At 44.0% G+C, this 25,313-nt stretch overlaps 1 protein-coding gene across 2 annotated transcripts in view; it reads right to left on the bottom strand.

Moving 5' to 3' along the window:
- Nucleotides 1-25,313, bottom strand: part of CACNA1I (calcium voltage-gated channel subunit alpha1 I) — a 737,039-nt gene that overhangs the window by 377,147 nt on the left and 334,579 nt on the right. For both annotated transcript variants that reach the window (XM_073644335.1, XM_073644336.1), the window contains exons 5-8: nt 24,560-24,875; nt 24,312-24,404; nt 10,200-10,506; nt 3,171-3,556 (exon numbers count right to left, since the gene is read on the bottom strand). In XM_073644335.1, coding sequence (XP_073500436.1) covers nt 3,171-3,556; nt 10,200-10,506; nt 24,312-24,404; nt 24,560-24,875 — 1,102 coding nt within the window. The remainder of the gene's footprint in view (nt 1-3,170; nt 3,557-10,199; nt 10,507-24,311; nt 24,405-24,559; nt 24,876-25,313) is intronic.

Raw genomic sequence — 25,313 nt, 5'->3', positions numbered from 1 at the left:
GTTGTGTCATACACAGTGTGCCTGCACAATGATGATCTACGACACACAGTAAATATAATGATTATACAGTTTTTATTTTACTTCACATTTTTACCAGCAAGAAATGAAATCTTTTCAGCGAGAGACATTTTATGTTTGTCTTGAGTCTCCAAAACATTGTAACGACATCCCGCTGCTCGCTGTATTGCAACTCCCACTATGAAGGGAATTAGTAATAGTTCAGCAACATCTACAGAACTGCAGCTCCTTCAACAATAATCCAAAGAGCCGGTGAATACTGTGGCATAGACAAGATAGATTTAAATCACCAACTCAAACTACTTCCTATGGGGTTCATCAGGAGTCACATAGCAGAAGCTCTTTACTGCTTGTACTTTATTAAAGATCCTTAATGAGGCCTCATCAGCGGCTTGTCAACCCTGACATTAATTATATTTTACCATTGTTCTCTTTATTTATGATCTCTTCCATGTAAGCATTTCAAAGTTCATGAAAAATGGCGAAAAATGTTCCAAAGCCATCGACTTTGGATAGACTGGCCAACTGAGTTATGTGTATGGGGCAGGGGCGGACATCTCATTGGTATAACCTGTGTAGCCCCACAGGGACCCAAGAGTTTAAAGGGTCCATTTCCATCTCCAAAACATGTGCAATTGTGCATTATGATGAGCTATTGGACTGCAAAGGGCCCATATACTGTTCTTGCACAGGGGCCCTTTTCTGTCTTTGTCGCCAGTAGTATGGGGGCCTCATGACTCTTCCTCAACAGAGAAAGTAAAGATAAAAGAGAACAGATGGAAAATGTCGAATTTCATTACACAATCTTCTTTTTTTCTCAAGGGAAATAAGCAGAGCTGTCTGGCAGTAGTTTACTCCCCTCTCCCCATTAAAAACACACAGGCATACTTGGCTAAATGGAACATTCATGTATATATGTTTTTTTTTTTAGGAATAGCTGTTGGCCATCAACCATTTAAGTGTACAAGTGTGACACCCCAGGGGTCTGGTTGCCACAGTGATAGAGATATTACGTCTGAGAGCAGGTGGGAGGTCTCTTGGTCAGGGATCCTATGCATGCCACACCTCCTGCCCAGTCCTGGGAGGGGAAGAACTTCCCCTATATAAACCTAGGGCTGAGGCAGGGTTAGTGTGTAGAGAAGAAGTAGAGACAGAGAAGAGCAGCAGATATAGGAAAAGAACATCAGGAGCTCTGTGGGAGCAGTGCTATAAGGAGTCAGGGGCTGGCAGCTGCAGAGCTCGCCCTGACTGAGAAGCTATCACCGGACACGGAGTCCGAGGCTGTGGGGACTAATCTGCACCCAGCAGCAGAAACCGACCGGCAGGGGATTTCAGGTCCTCTGGCCAAGAAACCCGAAGGCACGGTCACACGCGTGGGACCAGCACCGCCGTCGTGGAGCGGACGCCACTAGAAGGCCCCGAGTCACCGGCCATACGGGTGAGCACCACACGGTACACTCAGGGACGTGGGCTACTTATACCCGCCTCTAGCAAGGTAGCCAGAAGAGTACAGTCAGTTTGGGAGGCCTACAACTCCGCCTGGCCAGGGGAGATCCCATCTGCTCAAGGACTGACCAGGCCCCGATCGCTAGCCAGTACTCCGGGAGGGTCTATCTTTATCACCAGTAAAGACCCTGAACTACACCGCATCGTCTCTGAGTGATTCCTGCTACCCCCATCATCCACGTCGGCTGCCCTGAGGCCATACCCCTCCCGTTGGGGGTGATACTATCACGCTGCACAATCCTACCACCGGCCTCAGCGGTCTGCCCTGCAGCGGCAGCTCCTTCGCTGCATTCAACGGGTGGCGTAGTCGTCCAACATCTACCGCTAATACATCGCCGCTCAGTTTGACTCCCTGGGCACGGACCGGGTCACCGCCACGAGACTACAACCCTCAACAGATCCGGCTCCGGGTAAGCTCCCCCGTGCGTGCGATGCCGCGCGAAGCAGCAGGCCCAGGGGCGCGTCACAAGCATCTTAAGGCTATGTGCCCACGTTGCAGAAATGAAGCAGAAATTTTCTGCTTCATTTCTGCAAGTCCTCTCCCAGAAAAACGCATGCGGAATTCCGCACGCGTTTATCGTGCGTTTTTCTCGCGTTTATCGCACGTTTTCCACATGCGGAATTGCCTTGCGTTTTTTATGCATTGGACAAAGGCAATTCCGCTTGCGGAAACGCAAAATTAATTGACATGCTGCGGATTTTTGAACGCAGCATAAACGCTGCGGAAAAATCCGCAGCATGGGCATAGAACTTGCAGAATCCCATTGGGGACCATGGGGTGCGGATTAGCAAGCGTTTTACAAGCGTTTCCGCTGCGGAAATTCCGCATCAAAAACGCTTGTAATCCGCAACGTGGGCATGCAGCCTAAAAGGGGGTTCTCTTCTTTTTAAATTGGTAAAGTCACTAAGTTGTTGTAAAAACGAAGAAATTTCACAACTAACATCTTATTAACCCCTTTAAGACCTTGGACGTATAGGTACGTCCAAGTTCGTCTCCCTCCCTTTGATGCGGGTTCCAGTGATGAGCCGACATCTTTCCCGGCACATGACAGCTAATCTTTCTAAATCTACTAAAGTGGCTGGAACCTGCAGTGCCGTCCAGTCTGACAGTATGGGTGTGTGTACTGTCCAGCTGGAGTAATCAGCTCCCTGCTTCTGCCAATTGGAGGGCACCACACCCTACTAAAACTCCCAGCAAATTGCTGGAAACTGCTAGATATAGACTTGTGCTCCTCTTGTTAAGTTCTGTGTGTCTTCTGGTTAGTGTATGTGTCCCCTGTTTTTACATTTCTCTTGTTTTTTTGTCATTTCTCCTGGCTGTCAATTTTGTACCTTTGCTACCTCTAGCTTTTGACCCAGCTACCTGACCATTCTCTTGCCCTGGTTCGCTCTTCTGGACAGCAGCCCTTCCGTGGAAGCAATCCATTGAACCCCATTTTAAGACCAAATCCCTGCACAGGGATTAAAGGGGTTCCTCATTTATCTGCCTGAGTGGCTTGCACCGCTTTTGTCTGAGGTAACCCTTTTGAGCATGTGGTCTCAGGAAGCTGAAGAGCAGTGTGCTCCTGAAGGGTAGAACATTGGACAACCCAAAATTGCAATGAACTTTACTAACAGAAACATGCAACCATATGACTGTGACATACCTGCTCATGGTGCTCAATGCCCATACTGATTGTGTTCACAAGAATAGCTATCATGATTCCACGGTTAAAATATTTGCTGTCCACTATTCCTCTGAGCTTCACACGTAATTCTGCACCGAGTCGTTCACAAAAGCCTTCATCGGCATCTTCCTCTGCCTCCTTGTCAAGCTCAGTCATGCTGCCACCACTTTCCTTCTCGCTGGCTTGTCCTTGAGTCCCTTCTTGGCTGGATTTGTTGCTTTCTGGTGCGGAAAGTTTTCGTCCATCATCCCATTTACCTTTGGTACATTGAGGGCAGTTTGAAAGGTCGGATGTTAACGTCATTGCAATGGGTTGTACAATTGCATGAGGAGTATAATCCAATTGACTGTGCTTTTGACATACCCCTAAAAAAGGAAACAGTCAGTTAGTATTATTTTATAAAGCACAGTGACCTCTTCAATCAAGTTGCAAATGGAAAGGATATATCCACTGACAGCAATGAACCACTGTCCAGCTAGTTAGTAAGAAATTAAGAGTTCTTATTAAATCTTTTAGAAAAGTAAGGGAGGACACAATGGTTGCTATTTATCACTGGTGTGGAAATATGGGACAATTTGGCAATGCAGATGCACCAGAAAACTGGCCTAAAAACAATTGTACCGCATACATTTGACAACTTTTTAAAATTTTGCACCACTCTCAAAACTTTTCTAAAAGAAAAATGTAAGGCTTAGCCTAATGAGAAAATTACTATACTTTACACCAGAAAATAGGCATCAATCTATGAGTTATTGTAAATTTCATTTTATGCCAAATGAAAAACTCAATATGCGCCAAATTTATTAAGGTAAGTGAGCATCTTGATAAATTTGTCGCACCTTCTCTAGCAGATTTTTTTTCAAGACTGGTTTAAGAAATGCAAGAAAGAATTGCAGATGACACTCTAGGACAAATGGTAAAAAAAGACCATGAATGTTAAAAGAGAACTTATTTTCTATATATCAGTCTAGGTATCTGATGTGTCAGAAATACATGCAAAATACAACGATGAAGTCTGAAAATTAAAGCATTAATCAACATTCAAGTGCTATATAGAGCACTCATTTGGCACTACATTGCGACTTTCTTGTCCCTCTGCCCTTTCTTTTGATGCCCTTTGTCATAAAATGTTATAGTTTTTCCAGTTAAAGAAATCTGTGAGCAAAAAGATTGATGCCTTTCACATGTATCTATGCTACATCAGTAAATTATTTTAAATGAATTTCACCTTTAAGTTACGCCTTTTGCAGACTCGTGTTTCAGGGTGTTTTCCACTCATTAGTGCAAACCATGCAGTCTGATTTGGCTGGATGTGAGGCCTTTAATTAGGAACATTTCTCCTTGCGGAGAGTGTCAAGTTGGCAATCCTAAAAGTCTATATCGACATCCAATAGGTGGAACTAGAATTCTTGTCCTCTTCCTCTTTGAAGAGGCTATTTGCATATTTCAAGCACCACTCCAACATATTTTTTATTTCACCACTGAAGTGGTATCACTAGTGATTGTTCCTTGCCCCTAGTAATATACTTATCAGCCACTGTCTTCTGCTCTTCTCAGCACTGCTGTGGTCCCATGCCACCATCTTGTTACCACAATTTTTGACTGACTGGAAGTAAGAGGTAACGGTCACAGGCTCCCAATGTAACTCTATGAGAGCCTCATTCTGACTCTCATAGACTTACATTGAGTAGTGACTTCCTGATCGCCCAGCAAACACAGGAGAAATCCAGCAGGTCACAGCCTGCAGAAGACAACGTGAGCGGTGAGTATAATGCTAGGGTCAGGGAACTTAGATTAGTGGCACCACTCCAACAGTAAAATAAAAAAAGCATTGGAGTGGTGTTTTAAGTTCCCAGAGTAGCATCGCATTGCCTAAAAGTCTCCTTACGCAGGATTGACACTCTCCACAAGGAGAAACTTTCCCCCTAAGGCTATGTTCACACTAGGTGTTTTTTCAGCGTCTTTTTGATGCTTTTTTTTGCAAATTTTCAGCTGTGTTTTACAGTACCAGCAAAGTCTATGAAATTTCAGAAATCTCATGCTCACAGCTCAGTTTTTTTAGTCCTCAGTATTTTGTGCTTTGCATGTTTTTTTTGCACAATAGAGCATGTCACTTCTTTCTGCATTCTTTTCAGTGTTTGTCACCCATTGAAAGCAACGGGGAGTGGAAAAACAGCTGAAAAAATGCTGCAAAAAACACAGGTATCAGGTTTTTCTGTGTTTTTAGTGAAAAAAAGCAAATCCATCAATATGTGAAACCCATTTATTCTTCTGATTTTCCCAAGTTTAAACCATCTTGCTGTGGTGACCTGAGATAGCAGTTAGGATTGGTACAGTTTAATTAGATTAGTTATGCGTAAAAAGTAAACATTGGCTGACCAAGGTGTGAGATTGAACAATATCTGTGGCCGACCAAGGTATGAAAGTAAACAGTGTCCTACTAACTCAATGACCTGTCAATGTCTTAGTTAAACTATTCCTGAACAATTCACCTCCCCCACTGTTACATTTGTAATTCTGGTTAATATGGTTTCACATATGTCGTGCATTGGTGACTTGTGTTCATGCTTCTGTGGTGGAAGCAAAGCTGAACTTTGAGATCCTGAAAAACGCATCAAAAACTGCATTTTTGACGCTGCTTCTTTTCTTCCAAGTGCTCTCTTTTTTCTTCCAAGTGCTCTCTCAGGTTTTGCAGTAGAAAAAAAACGCTGAAAAAATGCCTAGTGTGAACATAGCCATAGATAACATACAACACTTTTCTTATTGTACAGCTTCTAGGACAGTAAGTTCTTCTAAAGTTTTTGTCAAAGTTCATATTTGCAAAAATCGAAATTGTAAATGCATTACGCTGAGACAAATGAGAATAGTATATCATAAAATTATAATCTGTAAATGAATGCAAAGTACCTTGCACAGTTGTGGCCCACAACAGAATTAATGTCGTCCTTACTGAATTCTCCCTTCTCGGCCCTGGACTTGCTGTCACATAAGTTTCATGCCTCTTTTAGTTTATCATATTTTATCTCCTAATGTTCTGATTATAATTAATAAATGATTATATTGAGCTTGACAGGGGAATGAACATTGAAGTTCATCCTTTGTAGTGAAATATCACATTTAGTGGCATTTAAACATCACTAAACAGTTTTGTAAAACTCTGCTAGCATTTGGGAACTTTATTCTAAAAGCTCATTTTAGCATTTAAAGTGCGCAATAACATTTTCAGGTATTACTCTGTCTTATAGCAACTACAACAACCTTGTAAGGATGGTGGATATACACATGCACCAGATTTGTTGCAGAAATTTCTGCAATTAAAAATCAGCTTTTTATATCTGAATGGGGTTAAAGCTGTTGTTGGCGAGTCACGTGTACAATGTTTGCATTGTAGGTTCAAGTGCACTGTAGGCGAAGTGCAAGTGCTGCATAGTAGTTCAGTGGCTAGAGCTCTTGCTTTGCAGGAAATTGGAGTACAGGGTCACAAATGGAAGAAAGACATCTCCCTATATTTCCATGGGTTTTCTGAAGGTCCTCTGGTCCTCTCATACACACCAAAAGCATAGTGATGGACTAATTAATGATTGTATGATGTAAAATTTGATTTAGGTGATGCCAATCTCTGTAGAGATCTGGTGACTATGCTGGTGCTGCATAACTTTGCAAAAGTCTTATACAGGTGTGGAAAAAATGCTGCAAATTAAGAATGCGTTCACAAATAGAAGTGTTAATAGTTAAAAAAAATGCAAAGTGAATGAACAAAAAAGAAATCAATATTTGGTGTGAATGGCCTTTGCCTTCAAAGCTGCATATATTCTTCTAGGTATATTTGTACACAGTATTTGAAGGAATTCGGCAGGGAGGTTGCTCCAAACATCTTAGAGAACTAATCACAGATCTTCTGTAGATGTAGGTTTGCGCATAATCTTCTGTCTCTTCATATCATACCAGACAGACTCTATGATGTTGAGATCCAGGCTCTGTGGGGGCCATATCATCACTTCCTGTTCTTCTTGATGATGAAGATAGTTCTTAATGACATTGGCTGTATGTTTAAGGTGGTTTTCCTGCAGCAGGATAAGTATGGAGCCAATCAGAAGCCACACTGATGGTATTGCATGATGATGAAGTATCAGCCTGTATTTCTTAGCATTAAGGACACCATTAATCTTGACAAAATCCCCAACTTCATTTTTTGAAATGCAGCCCCAAACCTGCAAGGAACCTCCACCATGCTTCACTGTTGCCCGCAGACACTCATTATTGTACCTCTCTAAAGCCGTTGGGCAAGCAAACTGTCTTGTTACAAACAAATACTTCAAATTTTGACTCCTCAGTACAGAACACCTGTTGCCATTTTTCTTCATCTAAGTTCTTATATTTTTGTTCATACAACAGTCTCCTGGCCTTGTTTCCATGTCAAATGTGTAGCTTCTGGCCACAATTCTTCAATGAAGGCCACTTTTGGCCAGACATTTTCAAACAGTAAAAAGGTGTAGCTGGGTCCCACTGGTTGCCTCCAGGTCTGAGCTGTTGGCACTGCTGGACAATTTACAATATCGAAGAGAAGTAAGCATGATATGTTTTTCATCTGCTACACTAAGTTTCCGTGGTTGACCACTATAACTACAGTCCCCAATGTTGCCCATTACTTGGTTCCTTTTCAAAAGAGTTTCAACAGCACAGCTTAAAACCCCAGTCTGCTTTGAAATCTTGGCCTGGGAGAGACCTTGGTGATGCAGTATAACTACCTTAGGTATTGTTGCTGTGCTCAGTCTTGTTCTGGTGTATGGAAAGATACTGTCTTCCACAACCTTTGTAGCAGAGTTTGACTGTTCCTCATTCTGTTTTAAGCCTCCTACACTCCTTGACTTTACGGAAGTATACCTAGAAGAATTGATCCTGTTTTGAAGCCAAAAGGTGGTCACACCAAATATTGATTTTATTTAGATTTCTCTTTTGTTCATACACTTTGCATTTTGTTAAATAATAAAAATAAAATATTAACACTTCTATATTTTAAGGCATTCTTACTCTGCAGCATTTTTTTCCACATCTGCTTAACCCCTTCACGACCTTGGGATTTTCCGTTTTTGGCATTTCCATGTTTTGCTCCCCTTCTTCCCAGAGCCATAACTTTTTTATTTTTTCCTTCAATATTGCTGTGTGAGGGCTTGTTTCTCGCGGACGAGTTGAACTTTTGAACGACATCACTGGTTTTACCATATCGTGTACTGGAACATGGGAAAATATCCAAGTGCGGTGAAATTGCAAAAAAAGTGCAATTCCACAATTGTTTTTTTTTTTTGCTTTTTTACCATGTTCACTAAAGGCTAAAACTGACCTGCCATTATGATTCTCCAGGTCATTATCAGTTCGTAGATACCAAACATGTGTAGGTTCTTTTTTATTTAAGTGGTGAAAACTAAATCCAAAATTTGCAAAAAATAAAAAATGGCCCCATTTTCCGAAACCCGTAGTGTCTCCATTTTTTGGGATCTGGGGCCGGGTGAGAGCTAATTTTTTTGCACACTGAGCTGAAGTTTTTATTGATACTATTTTGGGGTAGATCCGATGTTTTGATCGCCCGTTATTGCATGTTACTGCAATGTTGTGGCAACCAAAAAAAATTAATTCTGGCGTTTTGATTTTTTTCTTGTTACGATGTTTACTGATCGGATTAATTCTTTTTTTATATTGATAGATCGGGTGATTCTGAATGCGGCGATACCAAATATGTGTATTTTTTATTGATTTTAAATAGTTTTATTTTGAATGGGGTGAAAGGGGGGATTTGAACTTTTTTTGACAGCGGCATTTATCATGTTAACAGATGCGGGTGGATCGCGATTCCACCCATGGCTACTAGGGGCACATGACAGCTGATCAGATCAGCTGTCATGTGCCTGAAAAGGTGCGAGCTCATCGCCGGAGCCTGCACCAAAGACAGGAAGGTGACCTTGGACGTATCTCTACGTCCAAGGTCGTTAAGAAATATTAAGAGGTACTCAGTAATTCACTGATGACTTAGAAGCATGAGGCTGCAGGCTAAAATGGGTGAATCTATGTAGATCTTTGTTCAAAAAATGGTTCTGCTGCAAATGCAATGTTTATTAAGAGGTTCTGTAGATGCGCTGTGCAATAGTATTGTAGTATTGATGGCTAATTGTCTAATCATCTAGAAGTGGTTGTGCCTGGCTCTGCAGCTCTGCTCCTTTCACTTCATTGGCACTAAGCTGCCGTGAGCTGCAGTACCAGTCACAGCCACAACAAAACTGCATAGCGCTGTGCCTGTAGGGGTTATTCCCAAAATATGAAATGATCCTCTATCCAAAGGATAACTTACTGATCGCTGGGGCATTGACGGCCAGTAATCCTGAGAATGGGGCTCTACGGAAACCAATCTTGAATAGAGAGGAGCACGCTTGACCTTCACTTCATTCATATTCCATGGACCTGCTGTGGAAAACCTAAATAAAGAACTCAACTTTCTCCGGCAGTCTCATAGACAATGAATGGAGCAGAGATTGTTCATGTGCACCCCCCTCTATCCAAGTCTGGGCTCTGTTCATGGATTCTAGAGCCAGTTTTTGAGTTCTTTGGGTGTCCCAACGGTTTGACCTCCAGTTATCAATAAGTTATCCCCTATCCTATGATAAGGGGATAACATCATAGTTTGGGAATGACCCTTTCATGCAGGTTCTGTGATTTTAAAGTTCTAATTAATCATCTATGATATATCTATTTATTCTGTATTATTAGCTCCGTTTGGTGGAATTACACAGGGCTTGGTTGTTGTAGCCATACTACAGTCAGTTCAAATGGGAGTCAATGCAGCCAATGTGATTATCAAGAGTGAAATATATGGAACTTCACTTTTGGTGCATTTTTTTTCTTTCAAGTCACAGCCGGCTCCAGAAATGGCAAAAAAAAAAATACACGTTAAAAATGCAGTTTTTGTTCATATATTGATATAGACTAATAAGGAAGAGCCGAATTTGCCATTCTTACACAACTGGTGCTGTTCTTTTCCATTGATTCCGAGCTTAGTGTTGTTGAGCTCAATTCGACTCTGTCTTCGGCTTTGAAGGCTGGTGTAAAGCCCGACCGTACGACGCTTGGCCTTTCGAAGGATGTGGCAGACATATTGAAAGATCTCCTCGTAACAGTCCCCAGGCTCGGCATAACTAGCGACAGTGCTGGAGGATAAATACAAAGCCCTCTGCTCCTGCATCAGCTGGTGCTCTCTTTGCTTGGTCTCTGAGAATTGAGTGGCTATAACAACTAGGCACAAATTGATCATGAAAAACGATCCAACCTGCAGTAAAAAAAAAGAAAAACAAAATTTCAATGGTCCACACTGGAACCTTGGCGTACAACTGGCATATTCAGGTGTTCACAAGGTTGTGAAAAACTTCCAACTCCAGGGAGGGAAGAGATTAATTGCTTTTCTTTCTGAAACAACGAGAAAATTATTCAAACCATGTGCTTTTTAATTTCTTCAAAATGTCTTCCTTTAAGCATTGATCATGGCTTGGTTACGAAATAAATCTTCAACACATTTCATTCTTGACCTTCGGAAAGTTTACATAATGTTATAACATGGTGTTTGCTATAGTAATATGGCTACTTAGAACTTACTGATCACATTTTACGACATGCTTAATAAAATAAGTAAGCCTGACAAAGACTTCAACCTTGAAAAGAGATATTTTATGTAGAAAAAAAAAAGTAACTTTATACTGAATTTCCATGAGACTCTTTTTCATTGCAACTGATTTGACTTGTGGAGTCCATTAAGCCCCTGTCCGCTCAAAAGGTCTAAATTGTGGTCCAGTAAGGACACTTTTATTTTGGATGTATTTAATTTCAATATATAAAATAGGAACCTATACCAAATCCATGTGATGCCATATAGTGTTTTAATGTGCCCATACACCTTTGATATCGGTTGGTGAAACTATTATCTCTCCCAACTTCCTCGCATAGTGGTCAGTGGAGGTCTCACCAATGGGCTCCCACAGATCGAATCTTCTCAAGTCTCTATGACATTTAAAGCCATTTTTGTGATTTGGCAGTTACTTTTTAAGTACATTGAATGTCTATAAAAATCAGTCTCCATAATTACATTAGAGCTAATATAAAGTTTAGTTCCAGGTAGAAGTGAAGGGGTCGCAGAATGGGTGGTCATGGTCAGTCCATTCAACACTATAATGAAGCCACAGAGCTAAACTTTCACACTGCATCACATGGAAGCCAAGGAGCCTTGGTTATAAAACGATTGGACAGTGTTTAAAGAATTCCAAGCACTAGGGGTCCACTCCTCTGTACTTGAAAGAGTGGTCCGAAATACAAAATAATTTTCATCCTAAATCCCTATCTATTTAATGCCATAATCAAAACTATTTTCTAATATGCTAAAATTAAAAATTCCCTATCCTTCTCTAACTACACTATCTAACTGCTTTTCTTTTTTTCCTACTTCCTTTCTGATGACTCTTTGTTTGAGAATCTCAGTACATGCTGGGATTCTCAAATAAAGCGTCCTCCGGGGGCAGAGCTGCTGTCACTGCCTCAACCCCTGCCCTCTCCCTGAAATGAAGTATCATCAGTGACCTTTGTTTCAGGAGCTGGGCTAGTCCCTACAAGACATGCACTTGTGCGATGTGCACAATGACAGTGCGCTCTCTCAGATCAGCAGTAACGAGCTGGCAGGAGAGTGCACTGTCAATACACGTTGTCAGAATACCCGGTGTGCAAAGACCTGTGTCAGATCCCATAGGAGTGTATATCTGCTCCAGCGGTGATCAGATCCAAGCAATGTATAGAGCAGAACATAGTGGCCGCTGCTGAGTTGAATGGGAGATACACTGCAGTATGGTAGCCTCAGACAACCTCTTTGAATAATGTGCTCCACTTATAGTAGAGAAATTTGCAGTCTTTGTTTTTAGATAGCAGTACTGTATGCAGCAGTTGTAAACTGGTCACTGTGTATAACACAATACACACCTAACACATATTTCTAGGCTTACTCCGTTACAAGGGAATTATCCACCTCAGTATGCCCAGTCTATAGCTTCAGCTATAACTGTCTGAAAAGACTTTGTATTATGTCATTCCAATGTCAGCTCCTGCTGCCTCCTAGTCCAGACAGTGGGTGACACCAGTGTGTGCAAACTAATGCAGAAGAGGGGAAGAAATGGAATGGCGAACACTGCTGAAGCAATAAAAAATCATGGATATAAAGCAATGCTTGTATTAAATTAGGCAGCTGGTTTCTGCTACCTAATCTGAGAGCAGCATCATATAGAGATAGAGACCCTGATTTCAGTGTTGTGTCACTTACTGGGCTATTTGCTGCAGTTTTCATAAAATCATTGTTTTTTCAGCAGAAGATTGTCACTAGAGGACTAGCAAACCTGCTGCCTTGTAGTCCAACCACGCCTACCCACTCATTGGCTGCCTTCTGCCTATGCACAGTGTACACAGAAAGCTGCCAATCAGTGGTGTGGGCAGGGTTATACAGAGATGCTGATCAGAGAAATGGTAGTTCTGAAGCATGAGAAAACTGTGATTTTTTTATCAAACCTATAGTGAGCAGCTCAGTAAGTGATACATCGTTGGAATCAAGGTCTCTGCCCCTACATTATACTGCTCTCAGATGGGTCAGAACAAATGTGATGATGACAGATTTCCTTTAAATAATTAGTAAAAAACACCACAATTCGGCATCAAGCAAATGACTTAGTTAGACCAATATAATATCAACCTTTAAATATCGAAAGTTGCCTTATTACTATTTATTTAATAAAAGAAGATTGCTTCATATTTTTTCATTTAAAAAATGCTTCTGGATATAAAAAAACAAGGGAAAAAGTGATCCTCTTTTTGTAATTTTTGATCTGACTTTGCACTTAGTTGTTCTTAGATAGCAGTACTGTATGCAGCAGCTGAACATTGGTCACTGTGTATAGCACAATACACATGTAGCATACAGTATATTTCTCAGCTTAGTCCCCCCACAATGTGCCCAGTCTGCGGCTCCGTTCCAGTGTTTCTAGAGAACGTAGCCACGCTCCGCGGTGTTCTGCTGAGTGTCAGCTATGTGACCCCCCCTTGGTCTCATTAGTGTGGGACCGCTTGGTGTCTCTGCAGAGTCAAACTGTTAGGAAGCTAAATAGCAGGTAACTAAAACAGTTACAAGATAGTGATGTTCTTCTCGGCAGAAGCACAGTAGGTCAGGAAAAGCTCCTAATTACACCCACTGCTATGTTTGGATTCCTTTGTTTTGCAATGTACCATTTGAAAGCAACTTTTATGTGAATCAGTAAACAACATTTACAGGCTGCATTTGGGTGAATTGGAGATTTCATTTCCTCAGCTGGATATGATATGATAGCATAGTTGCTGACTGTTATTTCTGCTATATCTGCCTCCTCCAAGTCCAGGCCATAGTGGATTCTTGCAATGTTTACACCACTTAAAGAGAATCTATCGCCAGGTTTTTACTACCTCATATGCGAGCAGCATGATATAGGTGCCGAGAGCCTGATTCCAGCAATGTATCACTTACTGGTCTGCTCGCTGCAGTTTTGATAATTCCCTGCTTCCTTTGCTGTAGATCTACCAGTTCTCTGAATGCTGAGCTCTGTATAACCCCGCCCACACCTCTGATTGGCAGCTTACTGTGTAGAATGTTGGAAAGCTGCCAATCAGTGGTGGGGGCGGGGTTATACAGAGCTCAGAAAGGACTGCAAGGCTGCAGGTTTACTAGTCTCCAGCCGATAAAACAGTGATTTTATCTAAAGTACAGTAAGCAGCCCAATAAATGATAGCTGCAATCAGTGTCTATGTCTATACAGTTTGCTCCTCTCAGATTAAAGAGATAAAAACCTGGTGACAGATTCCCTTTAAAGACTAGGTTCTCAACTTGTGGTACATGGGAGATGCATGTCATATATCTATGAGATTACACTATGTTCAATCATAGCCTAAGTAGGTATTCTAATGTCATTTGCTTGAGTAGGAGGCACTTGCCTTAAAGGGTTATTCTCATGTTCTTTTATTGGCAAAATTGAAAAAATCCATGTAAAAACAAGAAACTTTGCAATTTATTATTATTAGTGTTGAGCAAGCATGCTCGACACTGCTCGGTACTCGCCCGAGCATCTCACTACTCGGGATGTTCAGCGAGCACCGAGCATTTCCGGGTTACTCGGGCGGGAGCTCGGGTCTCCGCCCTGCATGTTTGGCGCTCTTTACAGAGCCAATGAACATGCAGGGATTGCCAGCCAGTCACTGTAATGCCGCAGCCATGTTGTTTGTGGGCATTACAGTGATTGGCTGGCCGCACAGCGTCACCTCGAGTATTTAAAACCGGGCACCGCCATCTTAGACACAGACGCTCTGGATCAGACAGTGTAGGGACAGCGCTGCTGAGCTAGGGAGAGATTTTTCCTGCGAAATAGTTAGTGTAGGGTCTGTAAAGGCTGCCAGAACAAACAAACAGTCCTTCTCAGGACTAATATCCATCCCAGATACCAGGCAGGCAGGCTGTATAGGAGACGCAGTGGTTATACCAGCAAACGCTGCATTACAGTCCTGTGTGCTCCTGTTTCTGAAATTGCTGGACTTAGCTCCAGGTCTCGGGGGCCAGTAAAAATCCTTTTTTTTCATCTAAATCCTCTTTTTTTTTCCTCCTACACACTGTACAAATACCCGTCTTATTAACCTATTGGTGTCCCCCCCCCCCCCAAAAAAAAAGTGTGTCTCTGATTTTTCAGACACAAATATATCTGTTGAAAAGAGTCTGGTATAGGCCACAGAAACAGAAGTGTGGTTTTGCAGTTCCACGGGTAGAATCTCTGTAGTATCCAGTTTTGGGCCTTTGGTATCTAAAATAAAAAGTTTGAGTGTGTTGCTCACTGTTCAGCCGCAAATCTATATATTTTAAAAAGTCTGGTATACACCAGTAAATTAAAACTGTGGTTTTGCTCTTCCACGGTAAAAAATCTCTATTATCCTGCTTTTCGCATTTTTTGCAGTAAAAAAAACCAGTAGTGTCTCCTGAGTGTTCTGACACAAAAATATATCTGTTGAAAATAGTCTGTTGTACGCCTGACAAATCCCAGTGTGGTTTTGCAGTTCTACGGGTAAAATCTCTGTAGTATCCAGTTTTGGGCCTTTGGTATCTAAAAAAAACCAGTTTGAGTGTGTCGCTCACTATTAAGCCGCAAATCTATATATTTTAAAAAGTGTGGTATACACCAGTATATTAAAACTGTGGTTTTGCTGTTCCACGGTAAAAAATCTCTCTTATCCTGTTATTCGCTTTTTTGCCTTAAAAAAAACAGTAGTGTCTCCTGAGTGTTCTGACACAAAAATATATCTGTTGAAAATAGTCTGGTGTACGCCTGACAAATCCCAGTGTGGTTTTGCAGTTCTACGGGTAAAATCTCGGTAGTGTCCAGTTTTGGGCCTTTGGTATCTAAAAAAAAACAGTTTGAGTGTGTCGCTCACTGTTCAGCCGCAAATCTATATATTTTAAAAAGTGTGGTATACACCAGTAAACAATAACTGTGGTTTTGCCATTCCACGGTAAAAAATCTCTATTATTCAGGTTTTGGTATTTTTTCCATAAGGAAAAACACTAATAGTTTCTCCCTGATTGTTCTGATTGTTTAAAAGAGTCGGGTGTAGGCCAGAGAAATAGAACTGTGGTTTTCCTCTTCCACGGTTCTAATCTACTTTTTATTACCCTTTTTCCATTGATAGTGCGAGTGTAAGCTATTTTACTTCCTTTACAATGGGCAAGGCGAGTGGCAAGGGACGTGGAACTGGACGTTCTGGTGATGGTGCGTGCAGAGGATGGGGCCGTGGCCAAGGTGAAAATGTGCCACAACCAACAGCCACATCTTCTCGCTCGCACTTCTAGACCGAATTACTAGGGAAGCACAGAACAACACCAGTGTTGCGAACTGATCAGTGTGAACAGGTTATTAATTGGATAGCAGATAATACTTCCAGTTACCTGGACACCACCTCCTCCGGTCGGTCTTCCACACGGTCAACTCTTAGTAGCCGTGAGTCTCGACCGCATACTCCTCCTCACCCTGATGCTCCTTCCTCCCACCATGCTGAGTGTCGTCAGACAGCAATTGATCCCACACTTGGACACTCTGAAGAGCTGTTCACTGGTCCATTTCCATATTTGTGCCGCTCGCCTGCTACGCTTGAAGTGGTGGAAGAGGAGATCCCATGTAGCGATGCCCAAATATTTGAACAGCCACGGCCACAGGAAGTCGACGCTGGCAATTTGTCACAAGAGGTGGACGATGACGGGACACAATTGCCAGGAAGTGAGGAGGAGCATCGTGGTGCGCAAGTGGAAGAGGAGGAGGTGGTGGATGATCTAGTAACTGACCCAACGTGGCAGGAGGACATGCAGAGTGAGGCCAGCAGCACACAGGGGGAGGGAGGCAGAGTACCCCAACAGGCAGGAAGAAGCAGTGTGGTGGCCGCAGACAGAAGGCGGGCAACCGTTCCCCGTAACACCAACACGAAGGACGTTGCCAATACAAGCGGTAGGTCTTCCAGAGTCTGGAATTTTTTTAAAGACTCTGCTGATAACCCCAAAAAGGCCATTTGTACCACCTGCCATGCCAGCATCAGCAGGGGTGACAAAACTACCAGCCTGACCACCACCAGCATGATCAGGCACATGTCACCAAAGCACCCGACTTTGTGGGGCGAAACACAGGGTCCACGACCAGTGTCAGCGGGTGTCACCACTGCTTCTTCCGCTGTTGTGCATGCAATAGAACCCCCTGTTGTGTGTGCAAGGCAATCCCCTGTCCATACTGCATTTAAAGATGCCCCCTCCTCTCAGTCTTCACTTGTTATGGCAGTTTCTCAAGAAACAGCATCAACGTCCACGACCATGTCCCACCGCAGCGTTCAATTGTCCATATCCCAGATCTTTGAATGAAAGCGGAAATTCGCAGCTAACGCCCCACAGGCCACAGTCCTAAATTCACACATTTCACGACTGCTTGCGTTGGAAATGCTGCTTTTTAGGCTGGTGGAGACGGAATCCTTTCGCAACCTTATGGCGATGGCCGTCCCTCGGTACTCGGTCCCCAGCCGACACTATTTTGCCCGGTGTGCCATCGCCGCACTACACAAGCACGTGTCCCAAAACATCTGCCGTGCCCTCAACAATGCAGTTACTGGGAGAGTCCACCTGACAACGGACAAGTGGACAACTGCTTGTGGCCAGGGACGGTACATCTCCCTGACGGCACACTGGGTAAACATAGTGGAAGCCGGGACCCAGTCGGACCTTGGGACGGAACACATCCTCCCCACACCGAGGATTGCGGGCCCTATGTCAGTAAGAGTTTCCCCCACAGTGTACAGCTCCTGTGCATCATCCTCCTCCTCCTCCTCATGTTCAGCCTCCATCTCAGATATCACCACATCAGTTACAAGCTGGAAGCACTGCAGTACTGCCTCCGCCAAGCGGCAACAGGCTGTGCTGAAACTCATAAGCTTAGGTGATAAACCTCACACTGCTTGTGAGTTGTGGACAGCTGTGAAAGAGCAGGCAGATCTGTGGCTGAGACCGCTGAACCTGCATCCAGGCATGGTCGTGTGTGACAATGGCCGTAACCTGGTGGCGGCTCTGAGGCGAGGCGAGATCACAAACGTACTATGCATGGCTCATGTGCTTAACCTCATGGTTCAGCGGTTTCTTAAATCGTACCCCGAGTTGCCACATCTGCTCTTGAAAGTACGCCACCTGTCAGCTCATTTTCGCAAGTCGGCTACAGCTTCAGCCGCCCTTGCTGTGTTGCAGCAGCGTTTGCAGCTTCCGGCACACCGACTGGTGTGTGATGTCCCCACACGTTGGAACTCTACCCTCCACATTTGTGAGCAGAAGAGAGCAGTTGTGGAGTACCAGCTGCAACAAGGCCGTCGATATTCAGGTCAGAATCCACACATAAGACCTCATGAGTGGACCTGGATGTCTGACATATGTACCATCCTGACAAACTTTGAGGAGGCCACCAAAATGGTGAGTGGCGATGACGCCATCATTAGTGTCAGCATCCCACTTGTCTGTCTTTTGCAATGCTCTTTGCAGAGAATTAAAGAGGAGGCATTGCAGCCAGAGTATCATGAGATGGATCAAGAAGCCTTAGTGGGCGATTACACACAGCCCAGCCTCATCTCATCACATCGTGCATTGGGGGACAATGAGGGAGAGGAGGAGGAGGAGGAAGAACAGGAGCTGTTATCATGCGCTGTAGACGGTAGTACCTGTACAAGTGTCATACCGTCGGTTCAGCATGGTTGGCCTGAGGACAGGGGGGAGGAGGAGGAGGAGGAGGAGAGCATGGTCAGTCGTCATCTTGGTGAGGACACGGAAATCTTGCCCATTACCAGTCTGGCACGCATTGCTGACTTTATGTTACGCTGCCTTAACCGTGACCCTCGCGTTGTCAAAATGTTGGGTGACAGTCATTACTGGTTGGTGACACTTGTAGACCCCCGCTACAAGGAGAACTTTCACTCTCTTATTCCTGAGGTGGAGAGGTCTACAAAATTGGGCCAGTACCAGAAGGCCCTTGCTGCAGAACTGTTAAAAAAATTCCTATCTGAACACGCTAGCGGCAGAGGTCACAGTTCGTTGACCAACCAAAGCGTACAAGCAAGAGAGAGGCAACTCCAATCCAGCAGAGGCAGGGGAACACTGTCAACGTTCTGCGACAGTTTTCTCAGACCCTCGCTTCGGACAGACCCTGAGGCGCGGGGTACTCTCACAAGGAGTGAAAAGTTTCAAAGGATGGTGAGGGAGTACCTTGTCGACCGTACCAGCGTCCTCCATGATTCCTCTGTGCCTTTTAATTATTGGGTATCCAAGCTGGACACTTGGAATGAACTCGCTCTGTACGCCTTGGAGGTCCTGGCCTGCCCTGCCGCTAGCGTGTTATCGGAGCGTGTTTTTAGTGCCGCTGGGGGAATTATAACTGATAAGCGCACTCGCCTGTCAACTGACAATGCTGACAAGCTGACCCTTATCAAAATGAACAAGGGCTGGATTGGGCCAGACTTCTCATCACCACCAAATGACAGCAGAGTAACGTAAAGTCAAATCCACTGTGTTATTTCGCTAGGTGTATTCACATGCACCGCTTCACACCCACACATGGGTATACGCTTCCTCATTTCGGCTGGTTTATGTTCTTCTCCTTATCCTTAGCCTCCACCACCACTATACCACCAGGGTGACCGTGGCCCGTGTTGCCATTATTGAAAGTTCCTCCGTCCTTATTTTTGTCAGCTTTTGCTTGGAAGGCATAAGCAAAGACTGTGGGAGACCTGCTCCCCATTAAAGGGAATAATATTTTTAAGATGCTGTACTGTATGGCTCTTGTAAGGGGCATTAAAACGATCTTGTTATACCACTCTGACCTCCACGTCTCTTGTAAGGGGCATTAAAACCGTCTTGTTAAGCTACTGGGACCTCCACGAGTCTTCGAACGGGCATTGCATTTCCTCCTAATTTTTGGAAGCTTTTGCTTGGAAGGCATATGCAAATACTATGGGAGACCCACTCCCCAATAATGGGACTTATGTTTGTAATATGCTGTACTGCATGGCTCTTGTAAGGGGCATTGCAAGTTGCTCCGTCTTAATTTTTGGAAGCTTTTGCTTGGAAGGCATAAGCAAAGACTGTGGGAGACCCACTCCCCAATAATGGGAATAATATTTTTAAGATGCTGTACTGTATGGCTCTTGTAAGGGGCATTAAAACGGTCTTGTTATACCACTCTGACCTCCACGTCTCTTGTAAGGGGCATTAAAAGCGTCTTGTTATACCACTCTGACCTCCACGTCTCTTGTAAGGGGCATTAAAAGCGTCTTTTTGTACCACTCTGACCTCCACGTCTCTTGGAAGGGGCATTAAAACCGTCTTGTTAAGCTACTGGGACCTCCACAAGTCTTCGAACGGGCATTGCATTTCCTCCTAATTTTTGGAAGCTTTTGCTTGGAAGGCATAAGCAAATACTATGGGAGACCCACTCCCCAATAATGGGACTTATGTTTGTAATATGCTGTACTGCATGGCTCTTGTAAGGGGCATTGCAAGTTGCTCCGTCTTAATTTTTGGAAGCATTTGCTTGGAAGGCATAAGCAAATACTATGGGAGACCCACTCCCCAATAATGGGACTTATGTTTGTAATATGCTGCACTGCATGGCTCTTGTAAGGGGCATTGCAAGTTGCTCCGTCCTACTTTTTGGAAGCTTTTGCTTGGAAGGCATAAGCAAATACTATGGGAGACCCACTCCCCAATAATGGGAATAATGTTTGTAATATGCTGTACTGCATGGCTCTTGTAAGGGGCATTGCAAGTTGCTCCGTCTTAATTTTGGGAAGCTTTTGCTTGGAAGGCATAAGCAAATACTATGGGAGACCCACTCCCCAATAATGGGACTTATGTTTGTAATATGCTGTACTGCCTGGCTCTTGTAAGGGGCATTGCAAGTTGCTCCGTCCTAATTTTTGGAAGCTTTTGCTTGGAAGGCATAAGCAAATACTATGGGAAACCCACTCCCCAATAATGGGAATAATGTTTGTAATATGCTGTACTGCATGTCTCTTGTAAGGGGCATTGCAAGTTGCTCCGTCCTAATTTTGGGAATCTTTCGCTTGGAAGGCATAAGCAAATACTATGGGAGACCCACTCCCCAGTAATGGGACTTATGTTTGTAATATGCTGTAATGCATGGCTCTTGTAAGGGGCATTGCAAGTTGCTCCGTCTTAATTTTGGGAAGCTTTTGCTTGGAAGGCATAAGCAAATACTATGGGAGACCCACTCCCCAATAATGGGACTTATGTTTGTAATATGCTGTACTGCATGGCTCTTGTAAGGGGCATTCCAAGTTGCTCCGTCCTAATTTTTGGAAGCTTTTGCTTGGAAGGCATAAGCAAATACTATGGGAGACCCACTCCCCAATAATGGGAATAATATTTATAAGATGCTGTACTGTATGGCTCTTGTAAGGGGCATTAAAAGCGTCTTGTTAAGCTACTGTGACCTCCACGTCTGTTCCAAGGGGCATTCAAATAGTCTTGTTAAGCTAATGGGACCTCCACGTCTTTTCCAAGGGGCATTAAAACCATCTTGTTAAGCTACTGTGACCTCCACCACTTTTACGAGGGGCATTCAAACCATCTTGTTAAGCTACTGTGACCTCCACGTCTCTTCAAAGGGGCATTAAAAGCATCTTCTTAAGCCACTCTGAACTCCACAGCTCTTCCAAGGGGCATTGAAATGTTGTTTTTAATTACCTCTAACCTCCACGACTCTTCCAACGGGCATTGCATTTCCTCCTAATTTTAGTCAGCTTTTGCTTTTCAATGCAAAGGCGAACACTAAGGGAGACCCACTCCCCAATAATGGGTAGAAGGTTTTTAGTACGCTGTAATCCACGTCTGTTTCAAGGGACATTGCAGTTCCTCATAATTTTTGGAAAGCCTTCCATTCACTGTTTAGGCTAACAGTGTACAGGAGACTCAGTTGCTATAAATGGAAGAAACGGTTTAGTTAAGGCCCTCTGACCTCCATGTCATTTCCAAGGGGCATTGGAGTGCCTCAAAATTTTTGGTAGGCATTGCACTCACTGTATGCCCTATAACTGTGTAGCCGAACCGCTCCTTTTGTTACAGAAACATATCCTACAAGTCATATGTGGTTGACTGGCCTGATATTGATGTGAATGGTCCCTGTTCCTCCTGCTCTTTCTCCTTTGCCACTACCTCATCCATCATTCATCACCTGAAGCTTTGTTTTAACGGGAGTCAAAGAACTGGAATAGTAGCAGGAAAACATCCAGCAATCCTCGGAGGTGGTAGGATATGCGCCAAAACGCTGACCACCTCAGGCCTAGCCGCTACTACATACATGCGCTTGCATTCCAAGAAAACAAAGCAGATGCTAACTTGTATCATCCAAGGAGAAATAGGGGTGGCTGGGGACCTTTTATGGACACCCGGCTGCCCCCAGGCGGCTGGGGATCGTGTGTGGACACCCGGCCGCGGGGCGGCAGGGGACCGAGTATGGACACCCGGCCGCCCCCTGGTGGCTGGGGACCGAGTGTGGACACCCGGCCGCTGGGCGGCTGGGGACTGAGTATGGATTACAGGCCGCCAACACAGCCATGATGTGGTGGCCAGATTCCGCCTCCACATGCCTAAAAGGCCCAATTTCAAGTGCAAGCGAACAAGCAGCATGGTATTGCAGCCTGGGGGTGGGTGGGTAGCAGGCTGCATACTTGTGCTTGCATTGCAAGGAATGGGAGAGGTACAATTGAACACTGCCCTGGGACAAGGACTTGAACGGGGATAGTTGCAAGTCTGCAACGACAGGTGCAAGGTGGGAGGCATCTTCGCATGTACCATGAACAGGGGTTTGGCATGCACACACTACAGCGGAATAGGCTGTCCTTCCCACTAAATGCACTGGGGAGGGCACAGGTAATGTTTTGGTATACGCGCTTAATCTTATGTATAAGGCACACTGGGACAAATAGGGGCGGCTGGGGACTGAGTATGGATACCTCGCTGCCGAAGCAGCCATGAGGTAGTGGCCAGCTTCGGCCTCTTCCAAACTAAATGGCCCCATTTCAAGTGCAAGCTAGCAGTATGGCATTGCAGCCTGGGGGTGGGTGGGTGGCACACTTATGCTTGCATTAAAAGAAAACAAAGCAGATGCTAACTTCTATCATCATCATCATGCTCCTCACCTTGGCACTCTCAACTCCCCTGATGGAGAAGCCAGGGCCCACCAGAGGAAAATCTAAGAAAAAGACCTACAGAACATCAACTCTTAGGGTACGTTCCTGCATCGCTTCTTTGCTGCAGCTATATCTAGATCAGTATTTACAACTTCAGATATCCTTGCAAAAAAAGTTGTGGGTGAGCATTGAAAAGGATGAAATACGCTTGGACATCTGCAGGATAAATTGACATGCTGCAGATATCAAATTCGCAGCACTTTTCGATTTACGCTGCAGTTATTTTTCTGCATTTGCTTGAAATTTTTTAAAATTAAAGTGCAAGCGAATATGCAACAGAAAGTCTACTGCATTTTAACACTATGTTAACATACCCCAAATGTTACCACTTCTGTCTACTCCTTTCCAGCTACCTAGCACTTAGTGAGTACTACAGAATGCTTCTGTATGACCTGGCAATCACATGATTGCTGGGTCCCTGGCCAGCATAGCAAAGCTGTTGGTTCATAGCAGTCCCAGATCAGCTGAGATAGTGATGGCTTTTGTGCAGCCTGGCTTTCAGTCATAGAGGCATGGCCATTTTGGCTTCAGTCACCACTAAGTGCATAGTGAGCAGCGGCTGAAACTACGCCCCGACACCGACTGATAGCTGGCTCTGTACTGATGTACTGCTGAGCCGGCTGTCTGTCAGTGCAGGAAGTGGTCACAGCCACCACTCATTATGCGCTGAGCGGTGATCAAAGCCCCGCCGGTTGTGCCATTATCACTGAAAGCCAGAGGCTGCTAGGAGAAATAAAGTTAATTTCATCCCAGCAGCTGGACTTTCAGTGCGGTGGCCACACAGCTTTAGAACGCTATTAACCTGCAGAGGAACCCCATATTTGAAGGCTAATAGTGTTTTTTCACATGACATGTTCCCTTTAAGATTTGTTTGTGTCTAGTGTTGAGCGAATATGCTCGGATAAGGTGTTGTCCGAGCACGCTCGGGTTCTAACCGAGTAGCTTCGGAGTGCTCGAATACTATGATCGAGTTGCCGCGGCTCCATGTCTCCCGGCTGCTCGACAGCCACAACACATGCAGGGATTGTCTGTTTGTTTGGCAATCCCTGCATGTGTTTTGGTTGTCTAGCAGCCGCAAGACGTGCAGCCATGGTGACTCGAACATAGTATTCAAGAGTGCTCAGAAAACACCTTACCCGAGCACGTTCACGCATCACTATTCTTGTTCCATTAGTCGGACCCCCAGCGATTATAAACTTATCACCTTTTCTTATCATTCCATTAATGAAGAAATTTTTTAAAGCATACATGACTTACGATAATCAGCAGAATGAAGTAGATAAAGTTGTAAAAGGAGTGTGCATCCATGACGTAATACATAATCTCTACCCAGCCCTCTAATGTAATGACCTGTAAGACAGAGAACAGGAATTGGAGCATGCTACTTTTTTTTAGAGCAATGACTAAACTAATGTGCAATGACCTAGGTATAGTTATTTCTACAGTTCATTTATAGGCAATGATTCTATCATAGTGGCTCAAAAATATCAATTACAAAACTCCACCTGAAATATGACAATCCAAGCATAACCAATGTTATCAAAGTTAATGGCGCCCTTATGGGGATTGGTGTTGCTGGTGCGACAAACATTGTAGTACTGATTCCAGTTGACACACATGCCGCTGACATTAAACTCCTGTCGGATGGAATTGTAGTAGTAATAGTCCTCTTTATCCAAGCAGCATGTATGTCCCCGATCCCTAAGTGGTGGGATCTCGTGACAGCCCATGATTCCATTATCACCAGATAATGAACAGATAAATGGCATTTCATCATCTTCTTCAGGCTGGTAATATGGTGGCAATGTGATATCACCTTGTCTGAAAGACATAAGTAGAAAAAAACTATAATGAATAATCAATATAATAAAGCATACAGAAAAGTCGGAATACTATTCAAATCTACAATGCCACAATAAACTAACTCAGTATACATATGTAAAGACTATGGACACCATTGGCAACGTCCCTACACACTGCCATCATGGCGCACATTGTGACGTCGCAATGTTATAAAGAACATCAGCTGTAGACTAGTTGGCATCTTGGGGGATACAGAGCGGGCAGAGACGTCAGATGCCTAGCCAGCTGGAAACCATGACACAGAGTGAAGCAGAAGGCTGAAGAAGATGAGTGAGGTAGAGGAAGGTAAAAAGAAGAGGTGCAAAGGATGGTGGGCTGCAGGCCAGTGGGAAGGTGAGCCTTAGGGAGCAGTCAGATGGCCATAGAAATCGGACGAGGATCTCAACGCAATGCTCG

This window comes from Phyllobates terribilis, unplaced genomic scaffold (genome assembly GCF_046119375.1).
Source record: "Phyllobates terribilis strain yellow unplaced genomic scaffold, ASM4611937v1 Scaffold_8__6_contigs__length_399053987, whole genome shotgun sequence".
NCBI lineage: Eukaryota > Metazoa > Chordata > Amphibia > Anura > Dendrobatidae > Phyllobates > Phyllobates terribilis.
Note: the sequence above shows the minus strand (reverse complement) of the source record. Positions and strands in the feature narration are given on the sequence as shown.